At 39.4% G+C, this 25,827-nt stretch overlaps 1 protein-coding gene across 3 annotated transcripts in view; it reads left to right on the forward strand.

Annotated features, from left to right (window-relative positions):
• Positions 1-25,078, forward strand: part of MGAM (maltase-glucoamylase) — an 87,417-nt gene extending 62,339 nt beyond the window's left edge. For 2 of the 3 annotated variants that reach the window (XM_046668863.1, XM_046668861.1), the window contains exons 32-48: positions 484-612; positions 867-977; positions 1,286-1,348; positions 5,805-5,939; positions 6,643-6,730; positions 7,559-7,697; positions 8,535-8,668; positions 8,803-8,837; positions 8,928-9,044; positions 13,220-13,368; positions 13,972-14,056; positions 15,160-15,216; positions 19,655-19,779; positions 20,873-20,961; positions 22,321-22,370; positions 22,965-23,135; positions 24,920-25,078. In XM_046668863.1, the coding sequence (XP_046524819.1) occupies positions 484-612; positions 867-977; positions 1,286-1,348; positions 5,805-5,939; positions 6,643-6,730; positions 7,559-7,697; positions 8,535-8,668; positions 8,803-8,837; positions 8,928-9,044; positions 13,220-13,368; positions 13,972-14,056; positions 15,160-15,216; positions 19,655-19,779; positions 20,873-20,961; positions 22,321-22,370; positions 22,965-23,135; positions 24,920-24,997 (1,755 nt within the window). In that variant the 3' untranslated portion in view covers positions 24,998-25,078. Of the gene's footprint in view, positions 1-483; positions 613-866; positions 978-1,285; positions 1,349-5,804; positions 5,940-6,642; positions 6,731-7,558; positions 7,702-8,534; positions 8,669-8,802; positions 8,838-8,927; positions 9,045-13,219; positions 13,369-13,971; positions 14,057-15,159; positions 15,217-19,654; positions 19,780-20,872; positions 20,962-22,320; positions 22,371-22,964; positions 23,136-24,919 lie in introns of those variants that run through there. The other variant, XM_046668864.1, reaches the window with a different exon arrangement.
• The last annotated feature ends 749 nt before the right edge of the window (positions 25,079-25,827 follow it).

Below are 25,827 nucleotides of genomic sequence, written 5' to 3' on the forward strand. Positions count from 1 at the left end.
TTTGATAATCCCCAGGATTGGATATTCCAAAGCAATTATAGGTTTTGCTTTGGGATTTTTTTGGATAGATTTACCATCCATGTTACATTAGTACTGGGTAATTTACACTATGTTATTTTCTCTGAACATGAACCACTGATTCCAGGGCCAGCCTCTTGGGGGAGGTAACCACATTATCTCCTTATATTGGCCACTTACAAGGCACTTTCTCATCCACTGTTTTCATTTATCCTCACAATAGTCCTGCCAGATAGACATTATCATCCTGTATTTTGCCAATTTAATCTTTTCTATTTTATGACTGAAAATTTGAAAATTAGGTGAATTTCCCCAAACCTAATACCTAACAAATAACAGAGCTGGGATTTGAAAAAATCAAAAAGATGCCATCTGAAATTCCCCATCAGTTATTGGAGGGTTATTCTCATCTGGAACCTGGATTTTTACAACCAATAGCCACTCAGTGTTTGTGTGTTGCCCCAGGATGTACAATACTCAGACATCGACTACATGGAGCGGCAGATGGACTTCACCCTCAGCCCCAAGTTTGCTGGATTTCCAGATCTGATTACTCGCATGCATGCTGACGGGATGCGGGTCATCCTCATTCTGGTTAGTCCCTATGTGAATGGGTGGAGTCTGTTCAGGAGAGTGAGTGGGCTTTGGTGGAGAAAGCTTTGTATTGTGTTTCCTTCCATGCTATGAGTATAGAAGTTGAGGTTCAATATGAAAAGTGTGTTTCCCGGGATTCACAGAAACTCTAAGTTCAGGTGGAACTTAATACTTTCTCTTTTGAGGAGTTCTTTTTTCATCCTGAGTTATTCTCTGGCTTTGGTTTTCTCACCTGACCTGGGCTTTGATTTCAGGATCCAGCCATTTCTGGCAATGAGACACAGCCCTATCCTGCATTCACCCGGGGTGTGGAAGATGACGTCTTCATCAAAGCTCCAGGTGGTGGAGGCATTGTCTGGGGAAAGGTATGATCTGGGTGGTGATCCACTGATTCCACCCTGGGGATGGGGAACTGTTAGTGTGTTTGTGCAAGTTGTTTTTTGGTCTTTTCCATTTGGGCTGTGAGATCCGAAGTTCTCATTTTTGCACTATTTGTTAACACAGTCAAGGAATTTCTAAGGAATCTATGTGCCTTATGGGACCACTTTTCTATAAATCAATCTTGCATGAAAATAAACGTATTATCACCCCTAGGACCATAGTTTATAGTTTCTTAGGAAATACTACATAATACTATATAGTGCATTGGGTTTGAACATTTTTCTCTCCACAGGTCTGGCCTGATTTTCCTGATGTTGTTGTAAATGATTCTTTAGACTGGGATACTCAAGTGGAGGTAAAGAGCTCTTTGTGGATATTGGGTGAAGTCAGGGTTGGCAGGAAGGCGAGGCCATGCTCAGGATACAGGACATCTCTGTGCTGTGGGTGTGGGCATGGTGTGGGAAAACACTAGGGAGCGTGTCCTGTGTTTCTGTCTGTTTGCCATTTACTTTACATGTAATATTTTACTCCCAGTTTGGAGGTGGGTGTTATTATCCTCAGCATAACTAAAACTCAGAGAGCTTACTTTACTTGTCTGTAGTTTTAGGTGACAGAGTGGTGTCACATCCAAGATTCCAAAGACCTGTGAAATTTCCACTGGATGATATCTCTAAGAAGTATTGTCTTTTCCCTGAATTAATATATTTGTTGTTTTTGTTGTTGTTGCCTTGAGTATCACTTTTAAACAGAGTCTCCCAGCCATGTCTTTAGTGATTGAGTCTTTTTCTCTGTGCAGCTCCTTTTCATGGACAGGCTCATCGTCTTCACTCTTATAAATCCTCCCATCCTTTCTTGAATTTCTCAATTTTGGTATTAGCTCCTAGTTTCCAGCCTTATGTTAAAACTTTCTCTCTTCTGAGAACAGATTTTTACTAGTAACAGATCTCAGATAAAGATTCAAGGGAGAGGACCTAGCTTCCTATTCTTTCTGTTGCTTCTCAGAGAAGATCACTTGAAGTTTGGTGGTCCAGGCAGCCCACATGCATACAGGAATCTGCCAGACCAGAGAACTTAAGGGTCATGGGCTCCTTGACTTTTCTTTCTTTCTTTCTTTCTTTCTTTCTTTAGTATTTCCCCCCCAGCTTAATTGGAGTATAACTGACAAATAAAATTGTATATATTTAAAGTGTACACTGTGATGATTTGATATACATATATATCATGAAATTATTATCATAATCAGGTTAATTAACATATCTATTACCTCACATAGTTACTGTTTGTGAGTGTCTGTGGTGAGGGTGCTTAAGATCTCTCAGAACTTTTGAGTATACAATGCAGTATTATTAACTATAGTCACAATGCTGTACATCTTCAGAACTTACTCATCTTACAAGTGAAGACTTGCATTATTTGACCAGCATCTCCCCATTTCCCCCATCCCCTAGCCCCTGATAATTACTATTCTACTGTCTGTTTCTATGAGTTCAACTTTTTTTCTTTTTAGATTCCACATGTAAATAAGATCACACCATATTTATCTATCTCTGTCTGGCTTATTCACTTAGCGTAATGTCTTCTAGGTTCATCCATGTTATTGCAAATGGCAAGATTTCCTTCTTTCTCATGGCTGAATAATATTCCATTATACATGTATAAACCATATCTTCTTTATCCACATCTTCATCCATTGATGGCCACTTAGGTTGTTTCCACATCTTGGCCATTGTGAATAACACTGCAGTGAATGTGGGAATACATTTATCTCTTTGAGATATAATTTCATTTCCTTTGTATATACACCCAGAAGTGGGATTCCTGGGTCATATGATAGTTCTATTTTAATTTTTTTTGAAGAACCTCCAAACTATTTTCCATAGTGGCTGTACCAATTTAGATTTCTACCAACAGTGCACAGCTTGCCTTTTCTCCACCTCCTTGCTAACATTTGTTACCTCTTGTCTTCTTGATAACAGACATTGTAGCAGATGTAAGTGACATTTCATTGTGGTTTTGATTTGTGTGTCCCTGATGGTTGGTGACGTTGAGCATTTTCTCATGTGCCTGTTGGCCATTTGTATGTCCTTATTGGAAAAATGTGTATTCAGGTCCCTTGTCCATTTTTTAATCAGTTATTTATTTTTTTGCTGTTGAGTTGTGTAAGTGCCTTACATATTTTGGATAATAGCCTCTTATCAGATATGTCATTGGCAAATATTGTCTCCCATTCCACAGGCTGCCTTTTCATTTTGCTGATTGTTTCCTTTGCTGTGCAGAAGGTTTTTAGTGTGATGTAGTCCCATGTGTTTATTTTTGCTTTTGTTGCTTGTGCTTTTGGTGTCAAATCCAAAAAGTCATTACCAAGATTAGTGTCACTGAGCTTTTTCTCCATATTTTCTTCTGAGATTTTAATGGTTTCAGGTCTTACATTTAAGTCTTTAAATCAATTTGAATTAATTTTTGTGTATAGTGTAAGGTAGGGTCCAGTTTCATTCTTTTGCATGAGGATATCCAGTTTTCCCAAAACCATTTGTTAAAGAGACTGTCCTTTCTCCATTGTGTGTTCTTGGCACCTTTGTCAAAGATTAACTACTATATAGGTGTGGGTTTATTTCTGGGCTTTCTGTTCTGTTCCATTGGTCTATGTGTCTGTTTTTATGCCAGTACCATGACTTTTAAATCATTATGTGGAGAAAGGGGCTGCTTCGACAATCAAGAGTTTGGCTACCACTATATGAGCCCCATAATTCATCAGCCTTTAGGGGCAACACTGCCACCTTGAGGGCATTTAGAAATCTAGTGGGCAGTTTTGGTTATCACAAGAGAGGCATCAAATGACGTTTAGTGGGCAGTGACCAGGGGTGCCCATAGTTCTGACTGCAGCAGATTTCCACTGAGAATTCTCCTGCCCCAAATGCCAATTGTGCCCCTGATGAGAAACACTTCATTAGGGGGTCATGGTGTCTATTAGGTAGCGCATAAGAGATTCTCAGTAGATAGAATAATTATAACCATTTATATTAATAAGACCCACTTAATGAGGCTGGTGGGGATGAGACTACTGATATCTAGGTATAGCCTGGCTGAGGGTGGTATAAAACAGACAAACAGCGGGAAGCCTATGAAAAGCAGATTTCTGGGTCTGAAGCACAGAGACTTAATTCAGTAAGTCTGGGGGATGTCTAGGAATTGCATTTTGGTAGCACACAATGCATTGTGATAAGCGATCCTGGGGCCAGACACACAGGTGGATACAACACGAGTTGAGGACAAGGGAAAGTGAGGGCAGAAGCAACAGGGCAAGAGTTGAATACAGAGAGGAGTGAAGTGAACCAGCACCTTCGAGAATGGCAGAACACTTTTCACTTCATGGGTAAGGGTCATCAGAGCAACTTTTAGTGAGGTTAATAAATCAAAATTGGTCAAATTTCTCACTTGTATCCCACATGAGATTCAGTTATGACTCAGACATGGCTGGCATTGACTCTGTTTATTCTAATTCTCCATCCCTCTCCCCTACCCCATGTTTCTAACCTCGCCTGACGTGGAACACTCTGTTTCTGTTGAAATGTTCTCTTCTTCTGGTTCCATGTTTCTACCTCTATTTTCTAGCAAAAAGGCATCCTTGGTATGCCTCCTTTTCATGAGATTCTCAGTGATGTGGCTCACTACTCTCTCACTTCTCTGTGAGCGGGAGCCCTGCATTCTGATCCATTTCTGTTTCCTTCTTTGTGACCTATTTTTGCCTTTTAACTAGACATATAGTTCCTACTTGCCTTTTTCTATTGTGCATAAGAGCTGGGGGTTTCCTGGACCAATTTCTCTTTCTGTTGTTCCCCCCCATCCTTGCCACGAGCATTATTTAGCTCTTTAACTCTAAAAATGCACTGATGAACATAGAGGAACCTATTCAGTGAAACATACAAAGGACCATAAATTTTCATAACAAGCAACCTGGACTATATAGAAATTTGTGAATGTTTTCTGCTGCTAAGTGGTGTGACTTCACAATTATGCACTGAGCATTTATCTCATGTCAGGTCCTAAACTAAGCACTGTCGAGGAATACAAAGATCAACCAGAAGAATACAAAACAAGGTCCTTGGTCTCATAAAGCTTACACTACAGTTAGGGAGTTATACATTGGATCCACTTTCCAGGTTAAAATAAAGACACAGCTTTTATTATTTGAGGAAGATAAAGAGAAGGGGAAGTTGAAACTTCCTCATGAATCCTCCCAATTTACTTGACACACAATAGCAGTTTTCAGGTGATTCTGAAACTATGGAATACACAGATGCATACTAGTTAGGTAGTCTAATTTAACGAAATGCAATCTTACCTCTCACTCTCTTTCCCCAATGGGTATGAGATAGGAGAGGATTACCTGGATGTTTCTGTCCAAACTGTTGACAATGCATCTGATGTCTGCCCCTTTCAAGCTGCAGTCTCTCCCTGGCTCATGCTTTGTCTTTGAGCAGTGCTTAGGAAATTGCAGGACAGAAGTTGAGTGTTGGGTGTCTAACACATGAGATAGTGAGTTCAGGGTGTTGATTGCTACCATTCATGTTGATACAAAGAGGAACAGTTCATGGATGCTTTCTAAATGCTAGAAAGGCATCTAATTTGTGCTAATTTCTTTTCTTTGTGCTCATTGTATATTAAATAAGCTGAAAACATTAATTAGTCTCTATTTGGATTATCCATCATCATATAGTGCAGAGCTTTGCATGAGTTACTCTCTCAGGAAATGCTTATTTGCGGTCTAATATATTTTTTTAGGACAAATAAATTATACTTACTTTTTATAGCTATACCGAGCTTATACAGCCTTCCCAGACTTTTTCCGTAATTCAACTGTCAAATGGTGGAAGAGGGAGTTTGAAGAACTATACAGCAACCCACAGAATCCAGAGAAGAGCTTGAAGTTTGATGGCATGTGGATTGTAAGTGTGTGTGTTTGTGTCTGTACATGTGGATGGGTGCGTTTCTATCTTTGTGTGTCTAAGCATTGGTATCACTGACCCTTAATCAAGGAAGATAATAATCATCCAAAAAAGACTTGGACGTATCAGGCTGCAATTCCTCCAGTCAGGAGTAGAGCATCCCGGACACTCCTCATATCTTGTATCTTGCCTGAAGTTCCTGCTGTAAAACTCCAAGGTGATTACTAGGAATTCCTTGGATCTGCGCCTTGTCTCACACTCTGAGGAAGAATTTTTTTTAAAAGATTTTATTTTTCCTTTTTCTCCCAGAACCCCCAGTACATAGTTGTATATTCTTAGTTGTGGGTCCCTCCAGCCGTAGCACGTTGGATGCTGCCTCAGCATGGCCTGACGAGTGGCGCCATGTCTGCGCCCAGGATCCGAACTGGCAAAATCCGGGGCCGCCGAAGCGGAGTGCGCCAACTCAAACACTTGGCCACAGGCTGGCCCCCGAGGAAGAATTTTTTTAAAAAACCCTCTAGCCAGTCATTCTGTAGGGCTTAATTGATATTTCTCATCAATTCTCAGATGGATTTGATGAGTCTCCCTGGGCTGGTATCTATGGGATTGCTGGATGCTGAATGATTTATTCATCACTTGTCTCTGAGTTGATAGGATGTAATTATTTTAAAAAGTAAGATATGTCTATATTTGACATTTCTAGGACATGAATGAACCGGCAAGCTTTGTGAATGGGGCAGTTCCTCCAGGCTGCATGAATGCCACTCTGAACCACCCTCCCTATATGCCATGTAAGGACCCTTGGCCTTCTCTACTGGCAGAGCCATGGCTACAAGGAGTGACCCCTGCAAAAGCCCAGCAGTCAGGGGTTTATCCTGACTGGTCAGGGCACATCCTCCTTGGGGCTCTGGTTTTTGAGGTGCTAAAGACGAGTATGCTTCAAGCACTTTACTCAGTTGGGTGTGTGCAAGTTTCTCGCCCATTGGATAAATTTCTTGAATTTGTTCAGAAAACATTTAACAATGGTAATGTCTCCAAAGGAGTCTACAGCTAAGTTTCTTAAATCTTCAGGCTTATGTTAATTCTTCCACAGGAATTTGTTGTGCCACCAACGGGCAGAAAGTAGTGATTTCCCCTTATCACAGAGTCAATGGACTTTGGGGTTATGCTCATGTTCATATCTTGGCTGCAGAAATTATACTCTCTGTGAATTGTATGACCTTCAGCAGATTACTTGATCTTTCCAAATTTCAATTTTTTAAAACTGTAAAAAGAGGATAATGATATCTTCTTCATAGAATTATGATAAGAATCCCATGAAATAATTTGCATGTTAAAGGTCTAGATTGGATCCTGTCATGTAATAAGTATTTGACAACTGTGTGTTCTTCCCAATGCCCCTGCTTTCTTCTGGAGAACATTCCAGGGGACTTGATGTTGAAAACACCTGTGGGTGCCATTGCGGCTCAGAGCCAAGCACGTTTCCATGTCCCTGGGGAGGAGAGGGACCTATTTAGGGGTCAAGTTAGTTTTAAGATCCAGAGTCCAATCCCTTGAAGAGAGGTTAGGGATAAACAGAATCAGAGGTGGCTGTTATATCACTAGATCTTTGTCCTCAGATTTGGAGTCCAGGGACAGCGGTCTGAGCAGCAAGACCCTTTGCATGGAGAGTGAGCAGATCCTGCCAGATGGCTCCCGGGTGCGGCACTATGATGTGCACAGCCTGTACGGGTGGTCCCAGACCAGACCCACATACGAGTGAGTCTCCATCTCCCATATCCAATGGGCACCATTTGCAGTGACAGCCAGTGACTGATGAAGCTTCCTTGCTTTTCCTTCATTGCCCTTTCCAAGGCCAATGGGATGTTGATTAAAATTATGTAACAGTTCTTATTTATTAAATAAACACTCATGAGGATGGAGCCAGGCCCTGTGATCATAGTTAGGAGAACAGATTTAAATAAGGCATGGTCCTGCCAGTGAGAAACTAATAGTCCTGGTAGAGGAGACACCAGCAATGATTACACAGTGCAGCTGATGCTATAGTAACTTTAGTTATAAGAGGCATAGAGAACACAGAAGACTGGACATCTCTTTCCTTTATTTAAAAAATGACTCATCTCTATTGGGATTTGTTTTGGTCATTTCTGTTGGATAGCCAACTGGTATTCTACTGAATCAGCACTGTTACATTTTGTGTGCTCAGTCAATGAATAGTATGAATTGTCCTAAGGAAAGCCTTATAAAGGAATTCACATTTTTCCTCCCCAAATATATAAAAGTAAGTACTGAATAAATAAATTATAAGATTTAGTGATTACTTATTACTTTTAGTGGATCCAGTGAGTTTATTACATGATGAAGTTTTTTGTAAAACATAAATTACTATCTAAAGGCACAACTGTCATTATTGTCTGTATCATCTGGAATCAGTCAGTGGGGACATCATTATGGCTCAGATTTCCATATTCCCTCTAGTAATGCAGGAAACATTTTGTTACTATGCCCTAGGCTCAGGAGCTCTGGGAGGAGAAGCTCAGTGGCCTTTCCTCCCCTGCTCTTCCCTCAGTCACCTCCTTGTTCCCTTCCAACCAGAGCTGTGCAGGAGGTGACGGGACAGCGAGGGATTGTCATCACTCGTTCCACATTCCCCTCTTCTGGCCGCTGGGCAGGACACTGGTTGGGAGACAACACGGCTGCATGGGACCAACTGAGGAAATCTATCATTGGTGTGTGGGCTTATTCCTAGGGGCCTCTGCCAGTGGGGAGGGCAGTTAGGATCCTCCATAAAGGGTTCTTGGAGGAGAGAGGAGGAGGCAGGTCACGAGTGCCCTGTCTGACACAACTGTGGTTCTCATTGCAGGCATGATGGAGTTTAGCCTCTTTGGCATATCCTATGTAAGTGTCCTTTGAATCACTTCTAATCAAGCAAATGATGACATCTTTCAGAAACCATCAACAGGCTCGTTTTATTCCATCTTGTTTCAGACAGGAGCAGATATTTGTGGGTTCTTTCAAGATGCTGAATATGAGATGTGTGCTCGCTGGATGCAACTGGGGGCCTTTTACCCCTTCTCAAGGAACCACAACACCATTGGGACCAGGGTAGGACATTAGCTCATAGCTCCACAGTTTGGTGTCACCAGGAACACAGCCCTCAATTTTAAACTACAATTAATGCAGTCCGTATTCCTCAGAAACATCTTCAAAACCATTAAACCATCATGTTTCTTTTTTTTAAATTTGATATACTTATATATTGTGAAATGTTTACCACAGTAGGCTCAGTTAATATCCCTGTCACCTCATATAATCACCATTTCTTTTTTGTGGTAAGAACACTTAATATCTATTCTCTTAGCAACTTTTAAGTATATAATATAGTATTGTTAAGTATGGTCACCATGCAGTACATTAGATCACCAGAACACATTCAATTTATAACAGGAAGTTTGTACCCTTTGACCAACATCTCATTTCCCCCACCTGCCAGCGCCAGATAAGCACCATTCTACTTTCTGTTTCTATGAGTTCAACTCTTTTTGATTCCACACACAAGTGAGATGATACAATATTTGTCTTTCTCTGTCTGACTTATTTCACTTAGCACAATGCTGTCAAGGTCCTTTCATGTTGTTACAAATGGTAGGATTTCCTGCTTTCTCGTAGTTGACTAATATTCCATTTTATGTAGGTATGTATGTATATGTCTATATATCTACACACCACATCTTCTTTATCCATTTACCCATGAATGAACATTTAAGTTTTTTCCACATCTTGGCTATTGAGAGTAATGCTGCGGTGAACATGGGAGTGCAGATATGTCTTCAAGATATCGATTTCATTCCCTTAAGGATATACCCAGAAGTGGGATTTCTAGATCATATGGTATTCTATTTTTAATTTTTTGAGGAACCTCTGTAGTTTTCCATAGTGGCTGTACCAATTTACATTCCCACCAACAGTGCAGAAGTGTTCCCTTTTTTGTACATTTTCACCAACACTTGCTATCTCTTGTATTTTTGATAACAGCCATCCTAGCAGGTGTGATGTGATACTTCACTGTGGTTTTGGTTTGTATTTCCCTGATTATTAGTGATATTGAGCATCTTTTCGTGTACCTGTTGCCAATTTGTATGTCTTCTCTGGAAACTAGAAATCAATAACAGGAGGAAAACTGGAAAATTCAAAAATATGTGGAAATTAAACAACCAATGGGTCAGAAAGGAAATTTAAAAAAACACCGTGAAACAGAGGAAAATGGAAACAAAACATACCAAAGCTTATGGGATGCGACAAAAGCAGTTCTAAGAGGGAAGTTTATAGTGATAAATACATTAAGAAAAAAGAAAGATTTCGAACAAAAACCCTAACTTTACACTTCAAGGAACTAGCAAAAGAAGAGCAAACTAAGCCCAAAGTTAGCAGAAGAAAGGAAATAACAAAGATCAGAGCAGAAATAGATGAAATAGAGACTGGGAAAACAATAGAAAAGATCAGTGAAATTAAGAGCTGGTTCTTTGAAAAGATAAAAAAAAAAAAAAAAAGACAAACCTTTAGCTAGACTTCCTAAGACAGAAAGAGAGAAGTCTCAAATAAATAAAATTATAAATAAAAAGGAGGCATTATAACTGATATGACAGAAACACAAAGGATCATAAGAGCTACTATGAACAATTATATACCAACAAATTGGACAACCTAGAAAAAAAGAGATAAATTCCTAGAAGCATACAACCTGCCAAAACTGAATCATGAAGAAATATAAAATCTGAACAGACCAATAATGAGTAAGGAGATTGAATCAGTAATCAAAAATCTTCCAACAAAGAAAATCCAGGGACCAGATGGTTTCCCTAGTGAAGCCTATCAAACACTTAAAGAAGAATTAATGCCAATCCTTCTCAAACTCTCCCAAAAAATTGAAGAGGCAAGAACACTCCCAAACTCATTTCACAAGACCAGCATCACCCTGATACTAAAGTCAGATAAGAACACTAAAAGCAAAGAAAACTACAGGCCAATATCTCTGATGAATATAGATCCAAAGATTCTAAACAAAATAGAAGCACACTAAATTCATTAGCACATTGAAAGAATCACACACTGTGATCAATGCACGTGAATGCAAGGTAACCCTGGGATGCAAAGATGGTTCAACATATGCAAATCAATAAATGTAACATACCACATTAACAGAAAGAAAGATAAAAATCATATGATCATTTCAATAAATGCAGAAAAAAGATTTGTCAGGGGCTGGCCCTGTGGCTGAGTGGTTAAGTTTGCATGCTCTGCTTCAGCAGCCTGGGGTTTGCCTGTTCAAACCCTGGTAGCAGACTACACACCACTCATCCAGCCATGCTGTGGTGGCATCCCATGCAGAAGAACTGGAATGACTTGCAACTAGGATGTACCACTATGTACTGGAGCTTCAGGGAGAAAAACAAAAAGGAAGATTGGCAACAGATGTTCTCTTAGGGCCAATCTTCCTCACCAAGAAAAAAAAAAGATTTGACAAATGCAGCATCATTTCATGATAAAAACTCTCAACAAATTGGATACAGAAGGAATGTACCTCAACATAATAAAGGACATGCGTGATAAACCCACAGCTAATATCATATTCAATGGTGAAACATTGAAAGATGTTCCTCTAAGATCAGGAACAAGACAAGCATTCCCACTCTCACTACTCCTATTCAACATAGTACTAGAAGTCCTAGCCAGAGTAATGAGGCAAAAAACAGAAATAAAAAGCATTCAAATTAGAAAGGAACACGTCAAATTACCTGTTTACAGTTTATATGATCTTATGCATAGAAAATCCTAAAGATGTCACCAGAAACTATTAGAATTAATCAATGAATTCAGTAACATTGCAGAATTATAAAATCAACATACAAAAATCAGTTGCATTTCTTTATACTAACAATGAAACATCTGAAAAAGAAATAAAGAAAACAATTCTATTCACAGTAGCATCAAAAAGTGACAAAATATTTAGTAATAAATTTAACCAAGGAGGTGAAAGATCTGTACACTGAAAACAGTAAGACACTGAGGAAAGAAATTGAGGAAGACACAAATGGAAATTTGTCCCATGTGCATGAATCAGAAGAGTTAATATTGTTAAAATGTCCATACTACTCAAAACCATCTATAAAGTCAATGGCATTCCTATCAAAATTCTAATGGAATTTTTCACAGAAATAGAAAAAGTAATCCTAAAATTTGTGTGGAACCACAAAAGACCATGGATAGCCAAACAAGAAGAACAAAGCTAGAGGCATCACACTTCTTGATTTCAAACTGTATTACAAAGCTATTGTAATCAAAACAGTATTGTACTGGCATATATTAGATGCATAGACCATGGAACAGAATTGAGAGCCCAGAAATAAACGTTTGTATATACTGTCAAGTAATATTTGACAAGGGAGATAAAAATACTTAATGGAATAAAGACAGTCTCTTTAATAAATGATGTTGGGAAAACTGGATAATCACATGCAGAAGAATTAAATTGAACCCCTTTCTTATACCACCCACAAAAATTAACTCAAAATGGATTAATGACTTAAATATAAAACCTGAAAATGTAAAACTCCTAGAAGAAAACATAGGGAAAAATCTCCTTACTGTTGTTCTTGGCAATGGTTTTTTGGATATGACACCAAAAGCACAGGCAACAAGAAACAGAAGCAAAAATTAACAGGTGGGACTGTATCAAACTAAAAAGCTTCTGCACAGCAAAATAAACAATCAACAAGATGAAAAGGCAACCTACAGAATGGAAGAAAACATTTATAAACCATATATCTGATAAGTGGTTAATATCCAAAACACATAAGGCACTCATACAACTCAATAGCAAAAACCCAAACAATCTGATTAAAAAATGGGCAGAGGAACTGAATGGGCATTTTTTCAAAGAAGATACAAAAATAGCCAACAGGTACATGAAATGATTCTCATGTTTCAATGAATCATATTCCTCAGTGTTCTTTAGATTATTCTTTTTGTTTGGGCAGTATTGTAACAAATATATCCCCAAAAGATTGTCTTGGGGGAAATTTTCTTAGCTGTCCTGGGAGAGCTTCTGTGACCCCTTTCGATCTATTAAAAATTCTATTAAAAATCTTCTGTGAGTCTCATCAGTAATCATCTTTGGTTTAGCTATGTGTGATCTTCATCTGGAATGAACGGTCAGTGACCTCATTAAGTCCCCCAGGTCCCAAAGAGTGAGCTCTGAACACTCTTCTTTTCTCCTTTAGAGACAAGACCCTGTGTCCTGGGATGCTACCTTTGTGAATATCTCCAAAACTGTCCTGCAGACCAGATACACTCTGTTGCCGTATCTCTACACCCTGATGCACTTGGCCCACACGGAGGGCAGCACTGTTGTGCGGCCTCTTCTCCATGAGTGAGTGTCTAGCTGGAATCCCAAGGACTAAGGGATAATTTCATTCTATATGGTGGCAGTTCTAATTCTTCCAAATTAAATTAGAGACTTGATTGCTTTTGCCATAAGCTCTCTAGGCACAGATCATACATTTTTACTCCTTTTAGCACAGTGTCAGTCACACCCTAGGTCTTTGATAAAAGGCTATTGAATTTTAAAAAGTTCTCAAAATGATACAATATAGCACAGAGTAATTTCTTTCTAATATGGGCCTGTGAAGACCTACTTATCTTTTGTAGCAGCTCAGGTCATAAGAGAAGCCATTCCAGGGGTATATTTGAAGGATGAAGGCCATTCTTGCATTTCAAATGTGTCATTGGTAAAAAACATGAAACTATTTATAGGTAAGAACATGTCTAAATCCAACCATTTCTGGAGTTTGAAGAACATGACTTGTACAAAGTGAGTATGTACCTGATTAAGGTAGACCTAGGCAAAGAGTAAAGGATGGCATGGAATGCAGCTAGATTTCTGACTTGATTCTGAACGTGAAGAGTTTCTTCAAGGCTTTGGCCTGGATCCCTGTTGGGGTCCTGATTGTGGTACCCTGGTTTCCCTTTCTAGGTTTGTGTCAGACCAGGTGACCTGGGATATAGACAGTCAGTTCCTGCTGGGCCCAGCCTTCCTGGTCAGCCCTGTCTTGGAGCCTGTGAGTATGGAGGCCTCTGATGAATAGAGGATCCCAGCTGTGAGGTTGGTGGATGGGGTGAGGAAGAGGCCTGGTCTGGTGAGGGTCCTGAGATGTGGTTTCTTATTCTGCCTCTGACTCCTCTTCTCTCTCTGAGCTGAAGTCCATCATTTAGATGTTCTGGTCTTTGGCTCTCTCATCTTTATTATCATTATCTTTTAAAACATTTTTTGTGAGGAAGTTTGTCTCTGAGCTAACATCTATGACAAACTTTCTCTATTTTATGTGGGATGCTGCCACAGCGTGGCTTGACGAGTGGTGCTAGGTCAGCACCCGGGATCTGAACCTGCGAACCCTAGGCCGCAGTAGCAGAGAGTGCGAACTTAACCACTACACCGCCAGGCCAGCCCCAGCTCCCTGATCTTTAAAACCAGCATAATTAATGCTGATTCATTGGACAATCAAGAACGAAAAAATCTTAGATATATTTGAAGATGGAATCATTTCTTCATTAATGGAAATAAGGAGTATGGGTCAGGTGGGGGAAGTATTGTAGAGAAATCATTACAATCATCTATCACCATTAAAACAGAACTTTTCAGAAAGATTGAACACTGTGTAAAATCTTGTTGCTGCTGACTAGCTCTTCCCTTCCTCCTACAGGAGGTCCTTAGGCAGCCACTTCTTTACTTCCTCTATTGACAATGAGGCTTCTGATTAAAATATCAGTTAATTGCATTCTCCCTAAAACTTATTGCACTAATCATAATTTCTGAAGTATTGGCACCATAAACCCAAAAAATTTTCTTCTGCCCCAGACCCAACCTCAGTTTGTTTTTTTAGAGAGGTTATTGGTAAATCTATAAGCAAATGGTATTTTTTTTCCCCAAAGACCTGGATCCCAAAGGGTTTTATGGAAGCCACTAGTTTTGAGTAGGCAAATCTCCCCTGTTTGAGAAGCAGGAAGGGGAAGAAGGCTTCCCCAATATTGCTGACCTCGAGAGAGGTGAGACATGTGGGTTCAAGGCCATCAGTATTGTTTTGACTCCTTTACTAAGCAAACTGATTACTCTGCCCTAGCTAATGGAGCCCACTGCCTATGCTTTGTGTGTGTTTAATTTCAGAATGCCAGAAACGTCACTGCATATTTCCCCAGAGCCCGCTGGTATGATTACTACACGGTAAGTTTTTCTCACTGTTTATACAACCTGGGAAAACAGTAGCGTGCACAGGCTTTAGAATCTGACAGACCTCGGGTCAAATTCGCCTCTGCAACCTACCTGATGTATGACCTTGGACGAGTCATTTTAACCTTGTAGCCTCAGTTTTCTCACCTCCAACTGGGGGAGACCACTTCTCTCACAGAATTGTTGTGAGATAACACATAAAGGCATCTCCCTTGGTGCCTGGCTTCTCGTGAGTGTTCTTTACATGTTAGTTTTTATGTTTTCTTATATGACCAGTATTCATGGCACTGTATAACGACAGATACCAGTAAACACTTGAAATTGCACTGTAGACTATAGTTTTTATTTATATCCTCCCTGATAGACTATAAGTTCATAAATATTAGAGGCCTTTTCCTCTCTGTCTTTTTATTAAATACCTCCTTGTACAGCATAGACATTCAAAGAATTGCTAAAGGTAATTTCCCAAGGTAAGTGGAGTCTTAAGCATTACGTGAAATGCACACAGAGGTATGAGGCCCAACCCTTGTGAGCCGGAGCAACACAAGTGAGTTTAGAAATGTAGAATGAACACATCATTCTGTCATATTACTTTTCTGGGCTAGTCTGAGCCCCAGAGACTCAGCTGGGAAAACAAGGTCTTCCAAGGAAGCTTCAAGGCAGTGTTGTCTTTGCAGGGACACAGACAAGTTAGAGTTTGATTCTAGAGGAAGAGTCAAAGGGGGTGCTTCCTCTCCCTCTAACCAGGACTCCTCTTCTGACTTTCTGAGGAGAACAAAGCAGAGGACTGGACATACAGCAAAAGAATTACAGCAGGTGGGCGAGAAGCAGAGCGTGCTCTGGCCCCTCTCCACCAAGGGGTTTTTGGTGGCATTAGGTGAAAACTGTGCAAGCACAATGAAAATTTTGTTTCTCCTCTTCTTTATCCCATGGAGCCTTGAATCTGCCTCCATTTTTTTGCTGGCTAGGCCTGTCCTCTGGGTGTCAGTAGGTTAAGACTCTGCTATGCGCTCCCAAACGGGCTTTCCTGAAGGGAACAGCAAATTTTTTTTAAGAAAGCCTCACCGTTGTCCTGAGTTTGCAGTGAAATTGCCAGTATAAAGTATTTAAAATTTTCACAGATATTGGCAAATTGCTTTCTGAAAAGGTTTTATCAGCATCCAGTCCTACCAACAGCTTACAGAAGTGCCACTCAAAGACACTTAACATTTTGAAAGATGAAGAGGAAAGATGTTTTACAGATGGTAGCAAAAGCATGGAAAAGTCTTGGACTTGGTAAACAAGAATGGAGACTTAGGCTCTCCACTTGGATCAGATGATTTAATTCAAGCATTCAAGCAGATCCTTTTTTCTTTTTTTTTTGCTGAGGAAGATTTGCCCTGAGCTAACATCTGTTACAGTCTTCCTCTATTTTATATATGGGTCACCACCACATCATGGCTGACAAGTGGTGTAGGTCCATACTTGGGATTCGAACCTGTGAACCTGAGCAGCTGAAGCAGAGCATGCTGAACTTAACCACTATGCCACATGGCCAGCCCCATCAGATCCTATTTCTGAACTGAATTTCTTTGTTGTTACTCAGATTATTATATGCTTACGTGAGGCAGGAGTTTATGTATAATTCATAAAATTCCTGTTTCTAGAGTTAGTCTAATTTCCGTCTCTTCCATTCAACAGAACGTTACATTAGCCTAAATTTCCATCTTGTCTATACAAGAGAGCATATCCAGCATGTGTTCCACTCCACTTGTCTTCTGGTAGTTATCTGAATTTCCAGCCAGAGAAGATGCATAAATATATCTAACCAGAATCTTTAATATAAGTTGGCAAAATTACAGAAACAATTTACATTCCCATCAGCACTTGATGGAAGTGTTCATCTCCCTAAATCTTTGTCAGCTTCGATTAGTAGGTTTTTTTTTAAAATTTTTGTGTTCATCTTTGTAGCACTCTTAAAGGCAATGTGGACCCTGATGTTCATCATTGATTTGATTTGTAATTATCTTTGATGGGCCATTTATACTTCTGTGAACTTTCTATTCTTTTGCCAGCTTCCTATTAAGTTATTTACACTGTTCATACTGATTTTTAAAGGATATTTACATGTTTAAATTAATAACACTTTGCCATATTTGTTGCAAATACTTTTCCTCTTTTTCTTTTTAATTGTTTATAATTTTATAGAGAGTTTAACTTTAATATAGTGAAATTAATGTTTTAAGTCACTGGAATGCATTTGGTGAATAGTCAAATGTCAAGATACAGCTATTTTCCCCCGAATTGTCACCTTTCCCAGTATTTTGCTTTGCTAAACTTCCGTTATCATATGCTGTTCTTATCTATGCTAGAATTTGTCTGAAAGGTTTCTCTTTTCTTTTCTGTTTTCAGTTTGTTAATCTGTGAATTGTTTATTCCGTCAGTAGTGAACATTTTTAATGACTGCGTGTTTATAGTATTTACTGCTTGGCCTTTAGTTCCGCTTGTTTTAGGAAGTGGCAGCTGCCTTGAGGCAGGACAGGCTGATTTCCTTCATTTAACTGGAGGGGTCTGCAGGACTGAGGCTCTGATCTCCCTCTCTTCTCTCAGGTTCTCTAAATGAGCTGCAACATCAGCAGTTTACAGCTGTTTGGGGGCCTGGCTCAGTCACGCCTTTGTGATTGAGCATGCTATGAAGCATTTTTCTGTCCATTCCCCTCTCCTTTCTGTCGTAATGGGCACTGTAGTTTGTAGACTTTATTTGGGAGGGAGGAGGCATGGAACTATTCTGACATGTCTTATTGATTACCTATTTTTATGAAGGTAAAGAGAAGACAATGTGTATGAATCAAAGTTTTTATCTACTTCTGGTCATTTTGTTTGTTTCTTTACAGTGTAGAACATATGTTGGGTTTTTAAAATAGTGGTTCTCAATCATAATCAATGCCTATGCAGTTGATGGAAATTACCCTGTACAAAGGCAGGTTTGGTTGTCTTTTCTTATTTTAATAGTGCTGTTTTTAGATTTTATCTTATCATCATATCTTTACGTATATTTTAACAGAAATCTGTTAGGCTAGCCTGGTCAGAAACTATGTAAAGGAAAGTAAACAAGCTTGTAACTTATATGATATTGAAAATGAAATCATGAGAAGATTAAAATCGTGTCATATTTAGCCATAACGTATAGTAGAATGGAAATATTGAGACAGATAAAGAATTTTAAAGGAAGATAACTTTGACAGTTTTAAATGTATCAAGTTTCACTTGAAAGTAAGATAATCAGTGGAGGAAAATGTCCAGAATTCATAAGATATTGGAGTAAAGTGTCATTAGAAATAATATAGTCTAGTTTTCTCATGATATCATTGATAAAACCGAAGAAATCTAGAGATATGGGGCTGGAATTTTTATAAAGTCCTGTAGACTTTGGAGTCCTGAGGCAGGCCTGTGAAGCAGAGTCCCCCTCAGGGAAGGTGGGACTAGTCACTGTGCTTCCTTCTACCACCTACGTCTGCAGTTGTTTACAGGTTGATTCTGTATAAAATGAAGATCAAGGACCAAAACTGAAGGACTGTTATGGTAGCTTTGTTCCTTACCTCTAAAGTAGTGATTCTCAAGTGAGAGGATTTTGCCTAGCAGAGGATATTTGGCAATGTGTAGAGACAATTTTGGTTGTCACCACGTGGTAGGGGGTGGGGGAGATGCTACTGGCATCTAGTGGATAGACAGTAGTAAGCATCCAAAAAGCACAGGACAGCCCCCAAAGCAAAGAATTATCTCGCCCCAAATGTCCATAATGATGAAGTTTAGAAGCTCTGCCCTAGGTTGAGAAAATGTGATAGGATTGTTTCTTAGGCATTAAGGTTTATGGCTCGGGGTGAGAGAGCACTTCTTGTCACACATGGGGCAAGATAAAGATGTTAAACATAAAGGAAGATATAGTGAGTTAAAGATAAGAATTTGTAAAGTAGGTCAACTTACTTTAATCATTTCCAGCCAGTAGGAGTCAAAGGTCTTAGTTAAGTTGGATAGGGTGGGGAGCGGGGGCAGTCAAGGGAGGTGGAGAGAAAGTGAAAGAGAAGGGCTAGAAATGCCATTACAGGGAGTGTATCAGGAGCCAACAAGAAGTGAACAGAAGGATTGCTCAAGAAGTGCTCTCTGACACTGAAATGGGATGTGGAGTGAGGGTAGGGTGAGATACCTGCTAGGATCTCATGTAGTATGTACTGTAAAAACCCTCAAAGATGAGGGGTCCTGACGTGAATCATAGCAGCAAAGCAAGACTCCACTCAGCAGCTGGGTGAATGTGGGAAAGTGTAATAACAGGTGTGTGCTGAAGGATCATGAACAGGCAGAAAGCTGAGAAGAGTGGACAAGATGTTTGGTAAATGCCTTGTTCAGGGAGGTGTGTTCTCTCCCTCATCATCTCTTACCTTCTTCTGGCCCACAGGGTGAGGACATTAAAGCAAGGGGAGAGTGGAAGTCCTTGCCAGCCCCTCTTGACCACATCAATCTTCATGTCCGAGGGGGCTACATCCTGCCCTGGCAAGAGCCTGCACAGAACACCCACTTAAGGTGAATGATGGGGCCAGTTTTCTCCTTTACATGCCAGTTAGCCCAGATCCTGGTGAAGCCCACTGATTTTTACGCAGCACCCTCAGGCCCAAAAGCAATTTTACTACACATTCTTGTTTGTTTCTTTGTTTGTGTGTTTTAACCTTTTCAGAACCTCCACTCTTTGAATAATTATTAACAACTATTTTAGATCTAAGTGGGTGAGATGATGGGTCTAATCAGTGACAGTTGAAGTGGAAGTCAAACAGGGGCCACCATGATTCATGCTAATTTTAGAAAACCATCTGGCCTTTAATTGACTCTTTTCTAAGAAAACTATTGCTGGAAAAATGTGTAGGTCATATTGAAACTGATGCCCGAGGGTGAGATTCCTCATAAATAAGATTTAAAATTCTAGACCTAAGTATGTATACTAATTAATATTAGCTAGCATCAAGTGAATTCTTGCTCTGTGCCTAGAGCTGTACTAAAATGGAGATTTCTATTCAGACATTATCTATTTTTCTTAACAAAAGGAAAAAACAAACTCTATGATGTAAGTACTGCTCTCATCCCCATTTTGCAGATGAGCAAAGAGAAGCTTCAAGAGGATAAGTGATTGGCTTTGAGTCACAGAGTTAGTAAGTAGTTGAGCAGGGACTAAAATCCACGCCTGTCTGATGTCAAACTAAAATTCGTAGAGCCCTGCTCACTTGAGTCTAAAAATTCAGTCAAAAACTGAAGAACTCAGGACATCTGTAAACAGAACTCACTGTACATTTGTTTAGGAAATTAGGTCATGGAAGGAGGAGGATCAGAGCCGCAGGGTTTTTCTCACAGTAGGGAAAGGAAGGAATCCAGTGAGTTTGCTCGTGGTTTCCTGTAGAGCTTATAGAACCATAAAGGAAAATGCCCCTGGATCGAGTCATTCCTGCATTCCTGAAATGAAGACATACGGTTAATGGAGACAGAACTAGAACTAGATGACAAGTCTCTTGAATCCTAGTACTCAGTCTTTATACCATGAAGCACTCCCTTTATGTTTTTATGAAAATCCTTGGTTTCTGGCTGTGGTTTTGTGTTTAGCTAATGCCTCTCTCTTACCACACTGCAGCCGTCAGAAATTCATAGGTTTCAAGGTTGCATTGGATGACGATGGGACTGCTGAAGGTTGTCTCTTCTGGGATGATGGGCAAAGCATTGGTGAGTAAGGTTGCCTTGAATTCATGTCAATAGCTTGACTAGGCTCCTGGATACTGTTGACTAGGTTCCTGGGTATAGGCCTGCTTTTTTCCTTTTAATATAAAGACAATTTTGCATTTTTGAATATAGCCATTTGTTCCTTTTAAATGTATAATACATATTGTACGTGATCCTTATGCCTCATGTAAATAAAGCTTAATTGTGAATCTCTAACCATTATCCAACTGTACCAATCCACTGTGGAAGACAGTAGTATAGGAGCCACAGGGAAAGTTTCTTTGTAGCCAACTGAAATTTACTTCCATATGGTTTATGTTCAAGGGCACATTCCAAAATTACATGGTTTACTGTCACAGTAAGAGAGGCAATGCCTCTATCAGCTATGCTATTTATTTGGTGGAATTTTCCATTAGGCGATTACTGAATTGGTACACTCTCAGGAGGATGGGTCAAGTACCATTAGCTATTTCTAGACTAGTCATGTCCAAAGAACTTTCTGCAAGATGCAAATGTTCTATATCTATGTTGTCCAATATGGTAGCCATTAGACATATGTGACTATTAAGCACTTGAAATGTGACAAGTGCATCTGAGGAACTGAATTTTTTAAATTTAATTGTAATTAATTTAAATTTTAATAGCTACATTTTGCTAGTGGCTACTATCCTGGACAGCACAGCTCTAGAGGATAGCCAATGCCCTCTGATTGAATGGGAAGCAAATTAGAAAGAAGCTGGCATGTGGGGAAGAGTGAGAAAGTCACAAGGGCAGGGCATAGGGTGGAAACACCTGTAACAAGGCTCTGGTTAGTCTGCCTTTACTGGATATACTGAGCTTCATGTTCTCCTGGGACTTGTGGCATAAACTAAAGATAAAGGACGAGGATGTCTTTTCTGTGGTTTTCTTTGCTCTCTGGAGATCACATTTGAAAAATTGCCTAATAGCTCTCAAGATAAACCGACCAAGACATCAGTCTTGGTGTTTGTGATGTGGGTGTACATGCCTGTAAGTGCACATATGTGTTCCTCTAACAGAAGGAATCTGGAAATTTGAGGTGACTATGAAGATGTTGGGAATGGTAGACCACAAGGAAGAGAAGTAGATTAAGAGTACTGTTAGGAACCCACATTATTTGAGGTGACTCTGTCAGACAGATGCATCTATACACATTCATTTCAAACATTTTGTGTAAATTGAAGTTTGGGGTAGAGTCTGACTAATCTCACAAAATGGAACTCTGTAAAGAAGAAAAATAAAATAAAAACCAAAAATCATCCCTACTTTCTCAGCCAAGACAAGTAAGCAATTATAATTCCAGAGCAAAGCTCCAGATCACGCTTACCTTGTTGTTTGTTGCAGATACCTATGAAAAAGGACTCTATTATCTGGCCAACTTTTCTGCCAGCCAGGTGAGTGTGACTGATACTATGAAGGGAGAATACAGTTCTGTTGGCTTAGTGGGATGATGGATATCATGAGGCATAAAGTACCACCTAGAATTCCCTCTCTGCTCGTCTTACTAATTTGCTTCCTTCCTTTCCTCTAGACTGCAGATAGAGCTTTAATATGCTCCCAGGAAGTTTTCTGTGATTAAATCATTCATGTTTCATAAGTAACTTAAAGCAGTTCACCAAGACACAGATGGACAGACTGTTTCTGTTATTAGCCCTTGTTCCTATGTTGCCTTGGAATGGTCTGCACATTTTATGACTTCTCCACATGTGGAATCTAAGATTTCTGATAGCTGAGACTCTTTGCCTCCTTAGAGTTCAGAGTGATTCTAGAGACCCGGCAGGTGCTTAGCCAATGCAAAATTAATGATAGTTGGCAACAGGAGATAGACTGGTAAAATCATGGTCTCTATTCTCTGTGGACACAAGATGGTGACTCTGAAATTAGTTGTCCTACTTCATGATCTACATTTGTACCTAAGAAGAGGTTGGGAAAAATCTGATTGAGTTTTGCTATTTTTTCCTCTATTTTCTTTTATTTCCAATTGACAGAATACGATGCAGAGTCATGTAATTTTCAACCAATACATCCTTGACACAAACCCTTTGAAACTGGGCTACATTGAGATCTGGGGAGTGGGCAGTGCTCCTGTTTCCAGTGTCAGCGTCTCTCTGAGCAGCACAGTTATAACACCCGCCTTCACCTACAACCCTACAACACAGGTTTGTGACCAGTGAAAAGTCCAAATGGTATTTCCCAACCCTGAGATACCCAGTGCAATTCCTGCCTGCTTCCCTTCCAGATGATAGCCTCTCCTGCAAAGCCCTTCAGGAAGCCCTCTGTGTTCAGTGGGTCAACAGTGAACAGCATGGGGATGAAGGGAAAGTTCATGGGTTATCATCATTTGGAATTGAGTGTCTGGATCTTTATTTTCCATGTATATCTTCTTGTCTGCAAACTTACATAGAACTTGTCTTTACTCCTTCACCTCTGCCTCAGAGATCTACTTCCAAAACAGTTTGAACTACCATATGTCATCAAATATAAGATACCATCAGTTAAAATTGCTTCGTTATTTCATGTGCCACGAAGAAAGAAAAAAGGATTAAAAAAGTATCATGCAATGCGATCATATCATTTAAAATTTCTATTTTAAACATATAGGAAGCTTTGTAAAATTTCTTTACACATAGATTTTTATCATTTTAATATTTTAATGATAGTACAGAGAGAATATTGGGTGGAGATACATGGACATTGATAAATCTGTGTCAAAATAATTTAGAAGAGGTAAACTCTGAATGTGAATAAATATTAGAAATACCTTAACCAATTTGTATCCCATATTTTTTACTATTTAAATTTTTATGTAAATATTTTAAATTATTTTACTATTTAAATATTTTATTGTTTTATTTATTATTATTTAAAAGAAAAATGCATGGCACGAATTGGTCAAAGTATTTCCTCTGTACTATCAGAAGTGGTGGTGATACTTCAGTTCATAGAAATTCTTTCATTATTGTCTATAGGATTTTCTCCAAAGCCACTAATATGCTTTAAATAAGTTTTAATCCTAGCACTTTCTTAATCTCACTATCAGCCAGGATTCATATTCTTTTCTAAAATAATCGCTAAGTGGTTTGCAGTCCATCCATTCATAATACCAGTAATAACAATGAAGTTCATGCGTGCTCAGACAATAACAATTGTCATGAGTGCTGCTCAGGTCACAGTAATTCTAAGACTGTTGATTGCAAGACACAGTCTGATTTCATGAATGCTATATATGCAAAAAATCTGTGTCTTGGAATTAACTCTGTGTAGTGGTTCAACACTTATCCTCATGGTAAATGGCATCTTTCCTTGTTGGCTTACATCTTACTTTTTCTTGAACAATTTTTATTTCCTAATCCTTCCTCATTACAAGGCTTGAGACAAAGTTTTCCCCTCAGTTTTGTATTTTTTGTTTCTTCATATTTGTGGTTTTCTTGTCAACCAACTTCCCCAAGTTTACTGAGAGTTCATAAAGGATTTTGCCCAGTTTTGTTGCTGACCAACCCATGGACTGACACACAAGCTAACTACTGCACATGTGGTGAAGCTTTATGGAAAGTATTTGCCTAGAAGAAAGCTGAAATATCGAACTCTTACTGGGCGTTCATCAAGGTTCTCTGAGGGAATGGAAGGAGGAAATCAAAGGAGGGCTCTTGGGAGTGGAAATGAGGACATTTTCTCCAATTTGTCTGTGTAGTTGTCCCTCTGCAGTGGCTGCATGTTGCATTATTTAGGGCCCTGTTTCTTTTCCCTGTCACTGAACAATCTTTCTACTCTAGGAATTAAGAAACACCCTCCTCACCTGAATATCTGAGGGTAGTCTGACAGCAAGGCAATGAACTGTGAAAGTATCAGAGTGTCATGCAGACCATGGTTTGTATCTGATTTGTTTGAGTGCAGGAAATTTCAGTCACCAAATTCCCAATACTTTTCCTTTGGTTCCCAACAGGTGTTAAACATCGATGTGACCAGCAGAGACATCAGCCTACATAATTTCATCTCATTGACATGGAGCAGCACTCTGTGAATTTTTAGAGCAAGATCCTAATTATGAAAGGCTTTGAAACTCCTTGTACATCATACCCATAAAATTACTGTGTGTTGCTAATTGGTTCAAGCCCAATATGGTTAAAATATTTCATTAATTTTGTTGTATGTTTTGTCTGTGTCTTAGCCCTGTAATATAGGCAGTAGGGAAGTGTAAAACATGTATGGGGTACCTTAATGTCTCTGTGCGATCAGTATGGTACTGATGACTCATCATACAACATTTGTTGAAGATGCTCTGGGCCCATGATGGCGTGTGTGTGCATGTCTATGTGAGCGTAATCAGGGATTGGGCGCCACTCTTGGTAAATACACAATAAAAAGATTGCCAGGACAGTTCCAGGCTCTGGAGCTAACTAAACCCTCAAGAAAATATCCAGAAAGAATATCTGCTCATTGATTATAGAGAAAAAGGGGCAATATGATGAAAGCATGACATAAGAGGAAGGAGAAGCAAACACAGGAAGGATGAGAGGAAATGGACCACGAGGATAAAAGTGATCACGACAAGCAAGAAGATAACTTAAAAATATCAGGAGTAGTAGCCTCATGGGGAGGTGAAAGGAAGAGCCAACTCACCTGAAAGAAAGAGGAGGGTTTGGGGAAATGCTTAGCTATAGGACTGGGAGGAGGATGAGATTTAAACAAGCAAAGCTGAAGGCAGGAGTTTGAATATAAAAAAATAACTTCTTTTTGCAGTGGTGTGCTTTGAAATTTGTCAGTCTTATTTCTATACTCTGCCTGATGTATATAACCACAGTTCCCATAAATGCATGAAATTTATATGCCAGAGAAAAATAAAACAAGCAA

The sequence above is a fragment of the Equus quagga genome, chromosome 8, assembly GCF_021613505.1.
Source record: "Equus quagga isolate Etosha38 chromosome 8, UCLA_HA_Equagga_1.0, whole genome shotgun sequence".
Lineage (NCBI taxonomy): Eukaryota > Metazoa > Chordata > Mammalia > Perissodactyla > Equidae > Equus > Equus quagga.